Here is a 12,554-nt window from a genome sequence, read left to right as displayed (position 1 = left end):
CGGGGACACCGTTCCTCCTCCCAGGCAGGAGCGCCGGCGAGCTCAGGGCACTGACGCCTGGGGGCCTGCGTGGTCTCAGAGGCAGATTCTCTGGTAGCTTCTGCGGAGTCACCGACAGCAAGCGTGTCGGCCCCAAGTCCTCCGAGTGTGAGGGTATTTCCACCCTTCCTCCTCCTGGCGCTGGGACAGGAGGGGCTGCGCCATCACGAGTGTGGCTCGTTTCCTGGAGAACCCAGTACAAAAAGACCCCTGACCGCACGAGAAGCACACAACGGAGTTTCTTCAACTTCAAGAAATGACTTTTCTTTTTCCACATTTTGAATTCCTATCAAAAGCATAGTGATTGTGGGCCCAGCGCTGTGGCATAGTGGGTATAGCCGCCACCTGCAGTGCCGGCATCCCATGTGGGTGCTGGTTCGAGTCCCACCTACTCCACTTCTGATCCAGCTCTCTGCTATGTCCTGGGAACGCAGTGGAAGATGGCCTAAATCCTTGGGCCCCTGCACCTGCGTGGGAGACATGGAAGAAGCTCCTGGCTCCTGGCTTTGAATCAGCCCAGCTCCGGCCATTGCAGCCATTCGGGGAGTGAACCAGTGGATGGAAGACCCCTCTCTCGGCAACTCTTTCAAATAATGAAAATAAATCTTAAACAAAGTATGGTGACCGTGAGACACAGTGCTACTGTGCTTGGGCCTCTGGATTATGAAAATATAATTCTGAGCAAGATGAGAAAAGGAATTCAGAAAGTCCACCACAGAGCTACAGAGTCTCCGCTGTCGTGGGAAGGTGAGCCAAGGACGAGGAACTAACGGCACGTCTAAAACTGCTGCCCTGAGTTACGGACAGTTCTAAGAAGTGGACGTCTTGAACCACCAGCAACTCTCGTGCGGGAGAAATGGGTCAGAGCCAGAGCGTACGTCCACTCTTCCCAACTGATGCACTCTTCTGTCCGACAGTAAACTACGTTTTCACGTGTGGAAACAGCACCCTGGCTACCGCGCTGTGCCTGCAACCCCGTGTGTGTGCAGTGAGCGGGGGAGCAGGAGGGTCCCCCACAGTGTCCCCTGCCTCCTCCCCTCCCCCACCACTGGGGTCCTGGCCAGGCGCCTCCTCCCCAGCCCTGTGCTCTGAGCCAGGCTGAGGAGGCAGCAGCTGGAAGCTCCCTCAGGGCCCTCGGTCAGGCAAGAGGAGAGGGCGAGGCGGAGGGGCCTGAGCTGGCCTGGGCCCCACACTCTTGGGGACACCCCCCCATCTCCCTGGAGAGGGCACGGCAGAGGGGCCTGGGCCCCACACTCTCAGGGACACATGGCCCCGTCTCCCTGGAGAGGGCACGGCAGAGGGGCCTGGGCCCCACACTCTTGGGGACACCCCCCATCTCCCTGGAGAGGGCACGGCAGAGGGGCCTGGGCTCCACACTCTCGGGGACACATGGCCCCGTCTCCCTGGAGAAGGCACGGCAGAGGGGCCTGGGCCCCACACTCTTGGGGACACCCCCCATCTCCCTGGAGAGGGCACGGCAGAGGGGCCTGGGCTCCACACTCTCGGGGACACATGGCCCCGTCTTCCTGGAGAGGGCACGGCAGAGGGGCCTGGGCCCCACACTCTCGGGGACACACGGCCCCGTCTCCCTGGAGAGGGCACGGCAGAGGGGCCTGGGTCCCACACTCTCGGGGACACCCCCCATCTCCCTGGAGAGGGCACGGCAGAGGGGCCTGGGCCCCACACTCCCGGGGACACCCCCCATCTCCCTGGAGAGGGCATGGCAGAGGGGCCTGGGCCCCACACTCCCGGGGACACACGGCCCCGTCTCCCTGGAGAGGGCGAGGCAGAGGGGCCTGGGCCCCACACTCTCGGGGACACCCCCCATCTCCCTGGAGAGGGCACGGCAGAGGGGCCTGGGCCCCACACTCCCGGGGACACACGGCCCCGTCTCCCTGGAGAGGGCGAGGCAGAGGGGCCTGGGCCCCACACTCTCGGGGACACCCCCCATCTCCCTGGAGAGGGCGAGGCAGAGGGGCCTGGGCTGGCCTGGGTCCCACACTCTCGGGGACACCCCCCATCTCCCTGGAGAGGGCACGGCAGAGGGGCCTGGGCCCCACACTCTCGGGGACACCCCCCATCTCCCTGGAGAGGGCACGGCAGAGGGGCCTGGTCTCCATACTCTCAGGGACACATGGCCCCGTCTCCCTGGAGAGGGCACGGCAGAGGGGCCTGGGCCCCACACTCTCAGGGACACCCCCCATCTCCCTGGAGAGGGCACGGCAGAGGGGCCTGGGCCCCACACTCTCGGGGACACACGGCCCCGTCTCCCTGGAGAGGGCACGGCAGAGGGGCCTGGTCTCCATACTCTCAGGGACACATGGCCCCGTCTCCCTGGAGAGGGCACGGCAGAGGGGCCTGGGCCCCACACTCTCGGGGACACCCCCCCATCTCCCTGGAGAGGGCACGGCAGAGGGGCCTGGTCTCCATACTCTCAGGGACACACGGCCCCGTCTCCCTGGAGAGGGCACGGCAGAGGGGCCTGGGCCCCACACTCTCGGGGACACACGGCCCGGCCTCCCTATCCCACACCTCTCGGGGAAGGCTGACTCATTGAGAGGTACGTACTCGAGGTGCTACAGCCTAGTGAACCCCATCTTTTCACAAAGCGCCTAAGTGGAATGTTTCCAGGCACGCGGCTGTCACACACTGCACGAAACACCCGGGTCCAGGACAGTGACGCCGTCGAACGGGCGCTGTCCCCGGAGGTTCTGAAAATCACCCAAACGCAGCCAATCAGGTCAGGCCATCGCAACACGCACTGTCGACAGGCGGGCCTCGTCTCAGCCACCTGGTAAAACACAGACGGTCTCTGCCTCCCAGTAAGAAGTCTCACTGTTGAAAAGCGCCAGGGCCAGCTTAGGAAGAGTGAGGGGGCGGCACAAAGGTTCCCAGCCGGCTGCGGGGTTCCCGCGGAGGGCGCTCAGCCGACCGCAGCGCGCCCGTGCCTCCGTACCCACGACACACGCAGGCTGACCCCGTCTCAGCATCATGTCCTAACTCGCCGAACAGAGCCTGCCGGGAAAGTTCCTTTGCCGTCTGAACGTCTGGGGCCGGGGTAGATCCGGCTGTCCCGAGACACCTGCGGCGGCGCCAGTGCTGGCCGCCAGCAACGCCACGCGGTCAGACCCGACTTTCCAGCAGCCACGCTCAAGGGGCTCAACCAGAAGGGACAGCTAACTTTCACGTGACTTCTAGCCCGTCACAGCAGAGACGGTACCGTCCCAACGCGCCGCTCACGTGAAAAGTATGAGCGCGTTTACGTGGCTTTTCCTCCAAAGTCCGTATTTGACAAGCCCAGGTTCCAGAGCTCAGGGGTCACGCGCCCAGACCACCCATGCGCGCTAGACCGGCTCTGCACTCGCCGTGCCTGCAAGCCGGCGGGCGGTCACGGCCCGTGCGCGGGGAGGGGAGAGCGGAGGCGGCAGGCAGCCTGGCGGGCCAGGGCCCGGGACCGGCAGCTGCTGTGTGCCGAGTCCTTGCTGAGGCTCAGAGCTGTCGCCAGCACCCCCACCCCCGGCTGCCACCTCTTCTCACCCACTAACCCTAGGTCCTCCCCCTCAGCACCGCCCACACCTTGATCGCGTCTCTCTACGAGGGCCGTCCCAGCCCCAGCTGCAGCCACCCCATGGTCTGGTCTCTGCCGAATGGGCCCTGGAGGGCAAAGCCACCTCCGGCTGGGCACTGCGGCTCTAACCCCGGGGCTGCGGGGGTGCCGTCCCCTCCTCTCGCTCGTGGCTCCCCACAGCCAGGAGACGTCATTCCAGCCCAAACCAGGCACCGGGGCCCAGAGCCTCTGTCCCCACCTACCACACCGCCATGACAACGGCTTCTGGTGCTGGGCTCTGTGTTTAGTGAAGCGTAGGATAAGGAGGCATGCGACAGGACAAGCTGGGAGCAGCCCGGGTGGGCCCGAGCACCCTGCCGTTTGCACCAGGCCTCGTGGGCAGCCACGCAGGGGACCCAGCTCAAACCCAACTGGACCCACGCTCAAGAAGCTCCCGGACCAGAGAGAACTGAAACTGACAGAAGGCGCCAGGGCCTCCAATGAAGGGACGGGGGTCCGCGACAGCCCACGGGCTGCTGTCACCGGGTGCAGAGGCTACCTGCACGGCGGCGGGGGTCAGTGTGGGTGGAGCCGAAGGGCCAGCAGTGGGAACACACAGAGCAAAGCTCTGTCGCTGGGAAACCCGGGGACCGCCCGCAAACCCCCTGGGAGCCAGGCGGGAGACCCCAGGCCATCCCCCAACCCCTCCCCATCATCAAGCCAACGGGCGGCAACAAACGGGACAGAGATGCTTCCAAAGACGCCGGAGAGGCCTCCGTCCACGCCATGCTAGCCTGATGATGGGCGTGGCCACGAGGACCAGGGGGGCTGTCCAGTGAGCTGTCCAGTCACGACTGGGTCCAACAGGGCCAACATCCCCTGTATCCAGCCCTTCTCCGGCCAAGCACTGGACTGAATTCCTCACCCGGCCTCCCAACAGCCGCTCTGACACCCGTCACAGGGGAGGACATGGGAGCACAGAGAGGTTAGTCCACTCACCCGAGGACCCGCAGCAGAGTACGCACAGCAAGGAACCGCACAGGCTGGCCGAGGGCGGCACCCCCGTCTCCTTACCCAATCTGAGGTCCACCTTCTTTGGACAATTTCCCACCCCGAAGTACGTGAGTGCTGTGGAGCTAGGCACTGTGGACACTCAACCGAGCCAACTTCCAAAGATTAAATCCAACGTATACACAATTGAGGAGCTGGCGCTGGGGCGCAGCAAGTAAAGCTACCGCCTGCAGTGCTGGCATTCCTTGTGAGCACTGGTTCCAGTCCCGGCTGCTCCATCTGATCCAGCTCTCTGCTGTGGCCTGGGGAAGCAGTAGAAAGTGGCCCAAGTCCCTGGGCCCCTGCACCCGCGTGGGAGACCTGGAGAAGCTCCTGGCTTCGGATAGGCAAAGCTCCGGCCATTGCAGCCAATTGGGGAGTGAACGAGCGGACGGAAGACCTCTCTCTCTCTCTCTCTCTGCATCTCCTCTATGTAACTCCGACTTTTAAAAAAACAACTGCTTGAGTGCTGTACATTACAGTCTGGGTAGGAAACCAAGGGAGAGCAGGATACACCCAGGGGAGGGCTCTCTGGCCCGATTAGCTGCTTATGAACTATCGACACCCGTGCATCACGTTCAGTCCCGCCCCCGTCTCCACCTGTCAACACCTGGCCCCATCTGCCCTTGCCCCCAGGACAACCAGAACCAGCTCCCGACGCCGCCTGGGGGGCCACTCACTCACTGCTCCCCTCCCCGTGCGGAACTACGGAGCCCACAACTCCCACCTCGCTTTCTGATTTTAAAGGAACTTAAAACTGGGCCCGGCCAGGAAAAGGAAGCCGTGTCTGCTCAGGAGGCTTCACCGAGCCCAAACAGCGCCTGCTGCTTGGGGGCCACCGCCGCCCCCAGCCCGCAGGAGGGAAGCGGCGTGGGGGCCACGCCACTGCCTTTGCGCTCAGTCCCCACCCCCACCCAGGAGCAGTGACGGCGGGGCAGGCTGGGGTTGGCAGGGGTCCGGGGCTGGGGTCGGCAGGGGATCCGGGGCTGGGGATCGGCAGAGGTTCAGGGGCTGGGGGTCAGGGGCTGGGGTCGGCAGGGGGTCCGGGGCTGGGGTCGGCTGGGGTCCGGGGCTGTGGTTGGCAGGGGTTCGGGGCTGGGGTCCGGCAGGGGGTCCGGGGCTGGGGTCGGCAGGGGGTCCGGGGCTGGGGTCGGCAGGGGTCCGGGGCTGGGGGTCGGCAGGGGGTCCGGGGCTGGGGTCGACAGGGGGTCCGGGGCTGGGGTCGGCAGGGGATCCGGGGCTGGGGTCGGCAGGGGGTCCGGGGCTGGGGTCGGCAGAGGTCCGGGGCTGGGGTCGGCAGGGGGTCCGGGGCTGGGGTCGGCAGGGGGTCCGGGGCTGGGGTCGGCAGGGGGTCCGGGGCTGGGGTCGGCAGGGGGTCCGGCAGGGGGTCCGGGGCTGGGGTCCGGCAGGGGATCCGGGGCTGGGGTCGGCAGGGGGTCCGGGGCTGGGAGTCGGCAGGGGGTCCGGGGCTGGGGTCCGGCAGGGGTCCAGGGCTGGGGGTCGGCAGGGGGTCGGGGTTGGGGCCCGGGGTCCAGGGTCCGGCAGGGGGCCCGGGGTCCAGGGCCCGGTCTCACCTGCTCTTCATCCCGACCTCCGTCTTGCACCGCACCGGGCACGGGGCGTAACTGTTCACCGCAAACCGTCCCCCCGGCCATCAGCTCCGCGCGGGCACGGGGGCCTCCGTCCCGCGCCCCTCCGTCCGCGCCCACGCCCACTCCCACGCCGGCACGGCGCGGCGCGGGCAGAAGCCCCCTCCGCACTCCCTCGCGACGGCATCCGCTCAGCACAGCCCGGGTCTGGCCTCATCCGCAGCAAACGCTGCTGATACTCCCACGACAGCAGACACCCTGAGGCCACCCGCTCCATCTTCGGGAGGGACCAGAAGCCCAACGCACTCGCACGCAGGCGCAGACGGGAAACCGGTCGCATCCGCCCAGGGTACGCCGGGAGCCGCGCGCGGGGCGCCGCCGCGAGGGCCGCCGGGAATTGTAGGCCCGGCTAGTCGGACCGCAGTAATTGCTTCGAGTCGAGCCGCCCCCACGGGCACCTGGGAGTTGTAGGCGAGCATCCGCAAAGCCCCCTGGGAGTCGTAGTCCTCTCACCAGCTTCCACGTTTTCCGGTAGCCTGCACTTTCCAGCGCCGGTTCTGCCCAGGTAAGCAAGCGCCCCCTCCTCCCACCGCGGGCCAATCCTGGACCTCTGTAAGAGTTGGGGGTGGTGGTCTACGTCTCTCCTGTGCCTTCTGGTGGGGACCCCTGGACAGATGGTCCTCTCTCTCTGTTCGCCCAGTGACTGTCCGGGCAGGAGTGCCCCACGCAGCTTTGCACTCCGCGGCCCGGCCTGACTCTTCCTCTCTCTCGCCCTCCAGTCTGGATGTGGCGCTAGCGCACCCTCCTCTGGCTTGGTTGCTCAGGGCTGGCAGAGGCCGGGCGGGCGGCCGCTCAGTTAGCTGTGGGAGGCGCCAGACCCAAGCCTAGGGGTCGGGAAACACTCCCCAGAGCCAGGGACCTCAACATTTCCAAGTCCAAAGAAGATCCCAGATTCTCTGGCTCACCAAGCCCACCCTCTCCCCCACCTGCCACCTCCTCCCCACACACTGGCCCCACTCTCTCTCCAAGGGCTCAAGCTGCCAGCTCCGCGTTGTAGCCAGACGGCTGCCATTCGCAGCAGGTGCAGACCCAGGTCTCTGTATCTCATCCGCTCTCCCCTCCCCCAGCCACATCTTGTGTGAGACTCTGACTCCCCTCCCCCGGGTCGCAGCCCCAGCCTCCTCACTGGCCTGCCTGCTTCTTGTCCTTGCCACCGGCACCCCGCGCGATCCTGTTCAGATATCAATCCGATCCTGTCATTGCCCTGCCTGAGCCTGTCCCACGGCCCTCTGTGGTTCGGGATAAAACCCAAGCTCTTCACTCCGCCAACCCCCAAGCCTCTGTCTCGCCAGCCTCCAGCCTGGGCACCCCTGGCAGCCACCGGATCACAGCCACGCCCTGCCCTGCAGGCCCTTTGTCTTTGCTGTTCACTCTGTTGGGAACAGTCTTCCGTGCCCCTCCCCCTCATCCTGCTGGCCACAGCTCCCAGGTCTGCAGATCTAGATCCTCACAGAGCTCATCAGGGTGTCCCAGCCTGGCCAGAGGTCCCAGGGGGTTGAAAAACCCCACTGAAGTTTCATCTGGCTGAGTTCAGTGGTCCCAGACCACACAGGACCTCAGATGCCCATGGACTCAGAGTCTGGCTGGGGCGGCGATGAGGACCAGACCTAAGACTGGAGGACTGTAGATTCAGAAGACAAAGACGGAGTCCTGACCTGCTGGGCTGCTGGGTGCGGGTGGCACTGCTCCTCGGAGACATGGAATAGCTCAATTCAGTTTCTCCCGCTGGGGTGGGCACTGGCAAGATGCGAGCGGAGGCCCAGCGGGGGGATCCTTGGTGGGGCATTCGGATGACTGGGCTGGTGGAGACAGAGTCATCCACAAGGAGAAAGAGGGGTGCTGGGCAGGACCTGGAGACCATGGACCTCAGCAAGAGGGGAAACACAAGCAAGAGGAGAGACTGCCATGGTCGGGGGGGCTTGCCCAGCTACAGAGCTATGCTGATGGCCACTGCAGGTGCATCGCAAGGGTTGCGCGCTGGGCTCAGTGACCGGGAAAGGGACTCTGGACAGAGAGAGGAGCTGATGTGAGCCCCCAGAAGCCGGAGCGTTCTTTGGGTGTTGGCAGGTAGAGACCAGTGTGGTTGAAAGAGACTGGCCTCACTGGCGGTTAGCGTTGACCACGGCAGGATGTTGAGCACATATTGGGCAGGTTCCCACCTGCTTTTTTGTGGAGGAGTGTGTGTAGACTAGGGGAGGTGGAGGGCAGAGACCGGGATGGACAGCTCGGGTGCCAACCACAGAGACACAGGGTTAGCTTCAGGACGTAATCTGTGCTCTGTTTGGGCATCCGGGGTTTGGAAGTCCTGGTGTGGCTTTGGGAGGACAAGGCGGGCTGGCTACAGCTTGGAGCCACCCAGCGGGAGAGTGACGAGTGATGAGAGCAAGAGCCGTTCAGACTCCTGGACCCCAGAGTCCTTGGCCTGAGTTACTGAAGCGTGGTGCCCTACTGCAGGGGAAGGCTGTTTGGCTACAGGACGCAGGGCTTTGGAGTCTGAGACGCCTATACAGCCTCTGATCCGGGTCCTTGCCCCGTAGATAAGAGTCCTAACACGACTACTGTGGTCAGTCCTAGGAGCAGCTGCACCTGCTGCAAATGGCAGCCGTCTGGGCTAGAAATGACGGTGCGAGGAGGAGGAAACCCAGTCTAGTGGCTTTGCCGTGGGGCACCAGGTGGGCAGGACCAAGGAGGGAGTGACTGGAGGGTTGGAGTCTTGACTGGGCGAGGCAGGGAAGAGGGGAAGACGTAGAATGGGTCTGGATGAGGCCGCGGGAGGCTGTGAGGGACTCTGATACCACAGCAGGATTGAGGCCAGTCCTGGAGCCCCCCACGCCCACCAGCTGGTCTTGCAGAGGTGCAATCCAGGCTGCCTCTGTGTCTCCCTGGAGGAGGCGTTCCCCCTGCTCAGAGACTGCATTCAGACCTACCCTGGGCGGTATCGAAGCGAAGCCTTTCATTTGCTCACGTCGCCGCAGTCCCCGGCCTCCCTCTGTCTCCAGAGTTGGCGACGCGGCCCCCACACCCCAAGCTCCTGAACAGCCCGGGCGGCCCAGGGCAATGCCAGGCACCTTGTCTTCCTGGAGGCCATGCACCTGCTGCCCCCTCATCCCCGGGCACAGGACACGGCCTCTCCGGATGTAACCTGCTCGTCTCTCCTCCTCCTCTGATACCTGCTCTTCAGGCTTCTCCTCGGTGCATAGCGAGTGTAAGCCCCAAAGTCTCCTCGGAGGCGGTGGCTTGCTTGTGCTAGACCCCGCGGGTCCCCTCCGGGTTCCTCCCCCCGCAGAAGCCCCTCGGCCCGCGCACCCGTCCCTGGCCTCGCGCGCGCAGGGCCGCTCCGCAGAACCCACGCGTGACCCGCCTCTCCCCTCTCCGCCCAGCACAGGCCGCCGCCCCGCGCGATGCCCGCCCCGCCGTGCGCCTCCTGCGGCAAGGCCCGCGCCGCGCTCCGACGCCCGCGCTCCGGGCAGGCGCTGTGCGGCGCCTGCTTCTGCACCGCCTTCGAGGCCGAGGTGCTGCGCACGGTGCTCGCGGGCCGCCTGCTGCCGCCGGGCGCCGTGGTGGCCGTGGGCGCCTCCGGGGGCAAGGACTCCACCGTGCTCGCGCACGTGCTGCGCGCCCTCGCGCCGCGCCTGGGCCTCACGCTGCACCTCGTGGCCGTGGACGAGGGCATCGGCGGCTACCGGGACGCGGCGCTGGCGGCCGTGCGGCGCCAGGCGGCGCGCTGGGAGCTGCCGCTCACCATCGTGGCCTACGCGGACCTCTTCGGCGGCTGGACCATGGACGCCGTGGCCCGCAGCACGGCCGGCTCGGGCCGCAGCCGCTCCTGCTGCACCTTCTGCGGGGTGCTGCGGCGCCGAGCGCTGGAGGAGGGCGCGCGCCGCGTGGGAGCCACGCACATCGTGACGGGTGAGCGCATGCGTAGGTGGGGGCGGGCCCTGAGATGGGGCGCAGGGCGCATGCCCGGGACCTGGAAAGGAGACCATGGTCTGGGCGCGAGGGGCGGAGCCGGGTGGGAGTCGGAATGTGCGCATGCTCCACCATCTACTGTGCCCTCTGAGGGTTCATGGGTGAGGTCTTGGGTGTGTGTCTGGAGAGCGCAGTGGGGCCAGTGACAAGCTTAGAGTCGTGGTCATCTTAGGACACCAGGCCAAGGGGGAGGGTCAGGGGGCTACTCCCTAGGGGCTGGAACCGTGATTCTATTTTTTACATTTATTTTTAAAAGATGTATCTATTTGAAAGGCAGAGTTACAGAGAGGCAGAGAGAGAGAGAGAGAGAGAGAGGTCTTCCATCCGCTGGTTCACTCCCCAATTGGTCACAATGGCCAGAGAGCTGCGCTGATGCGAAGCCAGGAGCCAGGAGTTTCTTCTGGGTCTCCCACGAGGGTGCAGGGGCCCAAGGACTTGGGCCATCTTTCACTGCTTTCCCAGGCCATAGCAGAGAGCTGGATTGGAAGAGGAGCAGCCGGGTCTGGAACCTGCGCCCATATAGGATGCTGGCACTGCAGTGGGTGGCTTTACTTGCTATGCCACAGTGCCGGTCCCTTATTATTATTTTTAAATTACATTCTCCGTGTCCTTTTCATAAAGGGAAGTGAGAGAAGAGAAGTGGGGACTCCATCAGAAGCCATGTGTCAGCAAAGCACAGTGCCTGTTAACTTATTTTTCCGTTGACTTCTCCCTGATGACTCTTATTGCCTTTCAATCATGATTTTAACAAGCAATTATTGAGCATTTAATGTATACCACATACCAAGTTTGTTATGCATTAGCCAGTGTTGGTTTCCAGTGTTGTAAAATGGGATGTTAATACCATCTGGAGCCTAGATCGGGTGGGAATTAGACAAGTCCCGAGTAAACGCTCAGTCTAGAGGTTAATAAATAGACACACAAATGGTGGCCGATCATGGCTCCTGCCCGACTCCCACATACATAATTATAACCTGATAAGTGCTACCAAGGAAAATAACCCAGACTCTGCGCTCATCACGTGGAGAAAGGCGAGGAGTGAGGAAGGCTCTCCCGAGTGGCCGGGAGGCCCAAAGGCTCAGAGGATGACGGGAAGGATGGCCAAGGGCGGAGAGGATGTGTTTAGAGGAACCCCTTCAGGCAGAGCCCTGGACCGAGGGCCAGCTTGGGAAGCCCTAAGACCAGTGCTTTTACTCTGTAAGCCCAACCGTAAGGTGGCCAGCCGCAGCGTGAAGGCGGAGTCTACTGTGCAGTCACACCCTAACCTGCCTAGCCGGCGGTCCCTTGAGTATCTCCATTAGATGTCATTTGATTTCTCTTAAGGGAGGCTGAAACGCGGCCCTAGCATGCAGCACCTTCACTCCCACGCGAAAGGGCATCAGCCAGGGCCTGGCAACAAAGTAGTGGGTGGCAAGCGAAGGCACCCCCAGGTTGGGCCAGGGGAGGTTGTGGTGGCCCCCACCCGCCCACGGTACCCGGCGGTCTCCACAGCCCTCGCTACGCGCTCTGGGGGGTCCCTCCGGGTCCGGGTGCTGCTCCCCCCTGACCAGTGGCTCCCTCCGCGCCCCAGCTCACCGGCTCCCGTCTCTTCCCCTCCGCAGGCCACAACGCGGACGACATGGCCGAGACGGTGCTCATGAACTTCCTGCGCGGCGACGCGGCGCGGCTGGCCCGCGGCGGGGGCCTGGGCTCGCGGGGCGAGGGGGGCGCCCTGCCGCGCTGCCGCCCGCTGCAGCTGGCCTCGCAGAAGGAGGTGGTGCTGTACGCGCACTTCCGCCGCCTCGACTACTTCTCCGAGGAGTGCGTGTACGCGCCCGAGGCCTTCCGCGGCCACGCGCGCGACCTGCTCAAGCGCCTGGAGGCGGCGCGGCCGTCCGTGGTGCTGGACCTCGTGCACTCGGCCGAGCGCCTGGCGCTGGCCCCGGCCGCGCGGCCCCCGCGCCCCGGCGCCTGCTCCCGCTGCGGGGCCCTGGCCAGCCGTGCGCTCTGCCAGGCCTGCGCGCTCCTGGACGGCCTGAACCGCGGCCGGCCCCGCCTGGCCATCGGCAAGGGCCGCCGCGGGCTGGACGAGGAGGGGGCCCAGGGGGCGCCGGGGGACGCGGAGGGGGGTGTGGAGGGGGCCCAGGGGGCGTCGGGGGACGCAGAGAGGGACGTGGAGGGGGCCCAGGGGGACACGGAGGGGGGTGTGGAGGGGGCCCAAGGGGCGCCGGGGGACGCGGAGGGGGCCCCGTCCTCCTGTGACTGCGGGGCCTCCGGGGTCAGGGCTGCCTGTGACTGTGAATAAACCTGAGTTACCTGCA

General features: G+C 65.2%; 2 protein-coding genes and 1 long non-coding RNA gene across 6 annotated transcripts in view; 1 reads left to right on the top strand and 2 right to left on the bottom strand.

The window, feature by feature from the left end:
- The window catches only part of LOC127488250 (beta-1,4-galactosyltransferase 3), a 23,605-nt gene extending 15,477 nt beyond the window's left edge, over nucleotides 1-8,128 (bottom strand). The window contains exon 1 of one of the 3 annotated variants that reach the window (XM_089318859.1): nucleotides 7,941-8,128. In XM_089318859.1, coding sequence (XP_089174985.1) covers nucleotides 7,941-8,071 — 131 coding nt within the window. In that variant the 5' untranslated portion in view covers nucleotides 8,072-8,128. Of the gene's footprint in view, nucleotides 1-6,210; nucleotides 6,546-7,940 lie in introns of those variants that run through there. The other 2 variants (XM_089318858.1, XM_070062951.2) reach the window with 2 other exon arrangements.
- On the top strand, nucleotides 6,662-12,554 carry LOC100351047 (cytoplasmic tRNA 2-thiolation protein 1). Of its 2 annotated transcripts, none has more exons than XM_089318860.1 (3): nucleotides 6,662-6,790; nucleotides 9,666-10,194; nucleotides 11,856-12,554. In XM_089318860.1, exons 2-3 carry the CDS (start codon nucleotides 9,687-9,689, stop codon nucleotides 12,536-12,538), a joined length of 1,191 nt encoding a protein of 396 aa, XP_089174986.1. In that variant the 5' UTR covers nucleotides 6,662-6,790; nucleotides 9,666-9,686; the 3' UTR covers nucleotides 12,539-12,554. The 2 variants fall into 2 exon arrangements, with proteins under 2 accessions (XP_089174986.1, XP_089174987.1); XM_089318861.1 differs by having other exon boundaries at nucleotides 6,725-6,790; nucleotides 9,671-10,194.
- Nucleotides 10,520-11,949, bottom strand: LOC149120757 (uncharacterized). Its single transcript, XR_016224580.1, has 2 exons — nucleotides 11,830-11,949; nucleotides 10,520-10,730 (listed from the first exon to the last, which is right to left on the bottom strand). It is a non-coding gene; the product is annotated as an uncharacterized LOC149120757 (long non-coding RNA).

This window comes from Oryctolagus cuniculus, chromosome 18 (assembly GCF_051225735.1).
Source record: "Oryctolagus cuniculus isolate XC-2025 breed Fujian yellow rabbit chromosome 18, ASM5122573v1, whole genome shotgun sequence".
NCBI classification, from domain to species: domain Eukaryota; kingdom Metazoa; phylum Chordata; class Mammalia; order Lagomorpha; family Leporidae; genus Oryctolagus; species Oryctolagus cuniculus.
Note: the sequence above shows the minus strand (reverse complement) of the source record. Positions and strands in the feature narration are given on the sequence as shown.